This window comes from Phocoena phocoena, chromosome 14 (genome assembly GCF_963924675.1).
Source record: "Phocoena phocoena chromosome 14, mPhoPho1.1, whole genome shotgun sequence".
NCBI classification, from domain to species: Eukaryota; Metazoa; Chordata; class Mammalia; order Artiodactyla; family Phocoenidae; genus Phocoena; species Phocoena phocoena.
Window position 1 is genome coordinate 12,909,388 of NC_089232.1, and position 2,816 is coordinate 12,912,203.

At 42.5% G+C, this 2,816-nt stretch overlaps 1 protein-coding gene across 1 annotated transcript; it reads right to left on the bottom strand.

The window, feature by feature from the left end:
- Positions 1–1,144: 1,144 nt before the first annotated feature.
- LOC136133981 (small ribosomal subunit protein uS13) lies at positions 1,145–1,603 on the bottom strand. The gene has a single exon (XM_065891411.1). The coding sequence runs from the start codon at positions 1,601–1,603 to the stop codon at positions 1,145–1,147; it is 459 nt and encodes a 152-aa protein (XP_065747483.1).
- Positions 1,604–2,816: the final 1,213 nt, after the last annotated feature.

Below are 2,816 nucleotides of genomic sequence, written 5' to 3' on the forward strand. Positions count from 1 at the left end.
CCAATTTCCTGACCATTTTAACCCAGTAATAGTGGTTGCTCAGTATTAGAAAAGTTTCATTTTTGGGTAGGACAGTCACATAGGATCAAATCTTTCTCCCTAACCACCGGTCCCCCACCTCCAAACACATACACACACACACACACACACACACACACACACACACACAGCAGTGTTCTGTACTGTTTCTTCTCCAAATTATCAAATTATCCCGTGGTCAAAAGGTATTTGGTCCCATCCAGTCCCTCTCAGTTTGTGGTAGGACTAATTTGTTAATGGGGCTCAAGAAGGAAAGTGCCTAATGTTTCTTCTAATTGGACATGACTGCTTCAGAATGACTGCGGCTGCTGGCCAGCTCTCACTGTCCCTGAGGTTGGATAATAAGCTTCTGCCACTGGCTTCTGTGTCCTGCCCAGGACCATCTGCAGTAATGAACTTGGAAGGTTCATTGTAGATTGCAGAAAAAGAAAAGTGAGAGAGAAAAGCACAGTCCAGCTCTTGTCAGTGGGTCCAATTATGGCTTCTGTCAGCTTAATAAAAGAAATTCAGAAAAGCTAGACTAAGAAGGGACTGGGACGGAGCAGGCAAGGAAGGATGGGATTGGGGAAACCCATGACGGGAGAACCAGACTGAAATTCCTCCAGGAACCCAGGTTTCTAGAAGGAGAAGTTCAGGGGCTACAGCAATAGGGATTGACTCTCCAGTGTCCAAATGTGAAACTCCTCAGCCTTGGGCACCACTGCATGTCACTGGTCTGAGGGAAGAAGCTTCCCCACACCCCTCACGCTCACTGTCAATCCCCACCTCTCACATTGGCACAGGAACAGGACCCATTGTGCCTATCTAGACTGATTATTAGTATAATCACTGTTGATTATTTGTTGTTGTTTTTGTTTTTGCTTGGTTGCGCCACATGGCTTGCGGGATCTTAGTTCCCCAACCAGGGATCGAACCCAGGCCCACAGCTGTGAAAGCACCGAGTCCTAACCACTGGACCATCAGGGAATTCCTGATTTTTTTTTTTTTTCTGAGACAGGATCTTAGAGTGCTCAACCCGGCATCTATGACTAAAACCATTCCCAAGATATATATATATATATTTTTAACTGTATAAACTATTTATTAACAGACAACGCCCACAAATTTATTTCTTCTTGGACACACCCACGGTGCGGCCACGGCGGCCTGTGGTCTTGGTGTGCTGGCCTCGTACACGAAGTCCCCAGAAGTGGCGGAGCCCTCGGTGGGCCCTAATCTTCTTCAGTCGCTCCAGGTCTTCACGGAGCTTGTTGTCCAGACCGTTGGCCAGGACCTGGCTGTATTTTCCATCCTTCACGTCCTTCTGTCTGTTTAAGAACCAGTCTGGGATCTTGTATTGGCGTGGATTCTGCATAATGGTGATCACACGTTCCACCTCATCCTCAGTGAGCTCTCCTGCCCTCTTGGTGAGGTCGATGTCTGCTTTCCTCAACACCACATGAGCATATCTTCGCCCCACACCCTTAATTGCAGTGATGGCAAAGGCAATTTTCCGCCGCCCATCGATGTTGGTGTTGAGTACTCGCAAAATGTGCTGGAACTTCTCGGGGATTACTAGAGACATGGCGGCGGCCCCAGCGGCGCCGTGTAGGCCTCCAGTGGAAGCTATTTTTTAAAGTATATTTTATTTTATATTTTTTGAATTTTATTTTATTTATTTTTTTATACAGCAGGCTCTTATTAGTTATCCGTTTTATACATATTAGTGTATATATGTCAATCCTAATCTCCCAATTCATCCCACCACCAGCCTCACAAGATATTTTTTAAAACCTTTTTTGTATTGTGAAACAAATACAAATATACAGAAAAATGCATAAAACATAAATATACAGCTTAAGGTATTATGAAAAAGGGAATACTTGTAATTAGCACTCAGGCAAAAAAATAGAACTTTTCCAGAAGATCCATCCTGCCCCATCCTGATGGCAACTTTTTCCTTTATCCCTAAAGGTAACCACACCCATGACTATTATGCTAATTATTTCCTTGCTTTCTTTATAGTTTCACTACCTGAGTAGACATCCCTAAACACTATAGTTCAGTTTTGCCTGTTTTTGAGCTTTAGTATATATATAAAAAAATCCCAAATATCAACTATTCAGAAGCTTTTGTGTATATTTATCCTCCCTGCCTACATGGTTCAGAAATTAAAGTAGTAGTCACCGTCAAACTGAGTTTTTATTCTTTTTCCATTTTCCTTTCTTTTGCCTTCTTCTTTTTCCTTTCCTTCTTTGCTTCCTTCCTCCCTGTCACCAGCGCTCTTCTTTTCCTTAAAATTCTAGAGATTAGAACAGGCACTCTAGGGAACTCTACTCAACACTCTGTAATAACCTATATGGGAAAAGAATTTGAAAAAGAATAGATACATGTATATGTATAGCTGAATCACTTTTTTGTACACCTGAAACTATCACAACGTTGTAAATCAACTATACTCCAATATAAAATAAAAATTAAAAAACAAACAAAAACGAGATTTGGTAGGAAAATATATATTTTGAAATTCCATTGGGATTTTGATAGGGATGGTTTTGAATCTGTAAATTGCTTTGGGAATACTGACATCTAACAATATTAAATCTTCCACTTCATGGGAAAAACAAACAAACAAACAACAACAACAGCGGGGCTTCCGTGGTGGCACAGCCGTTAAGAATCCACCTGCCAATGCAGGGGACATGCGTTCAAGCCCTGGTCCGGGAAGATCTCACGTGCCGTGGAGCAACTAAGTCCGTGTGCCACAACTACTGAGCCTGCACTCTAGAGCCTGCGAG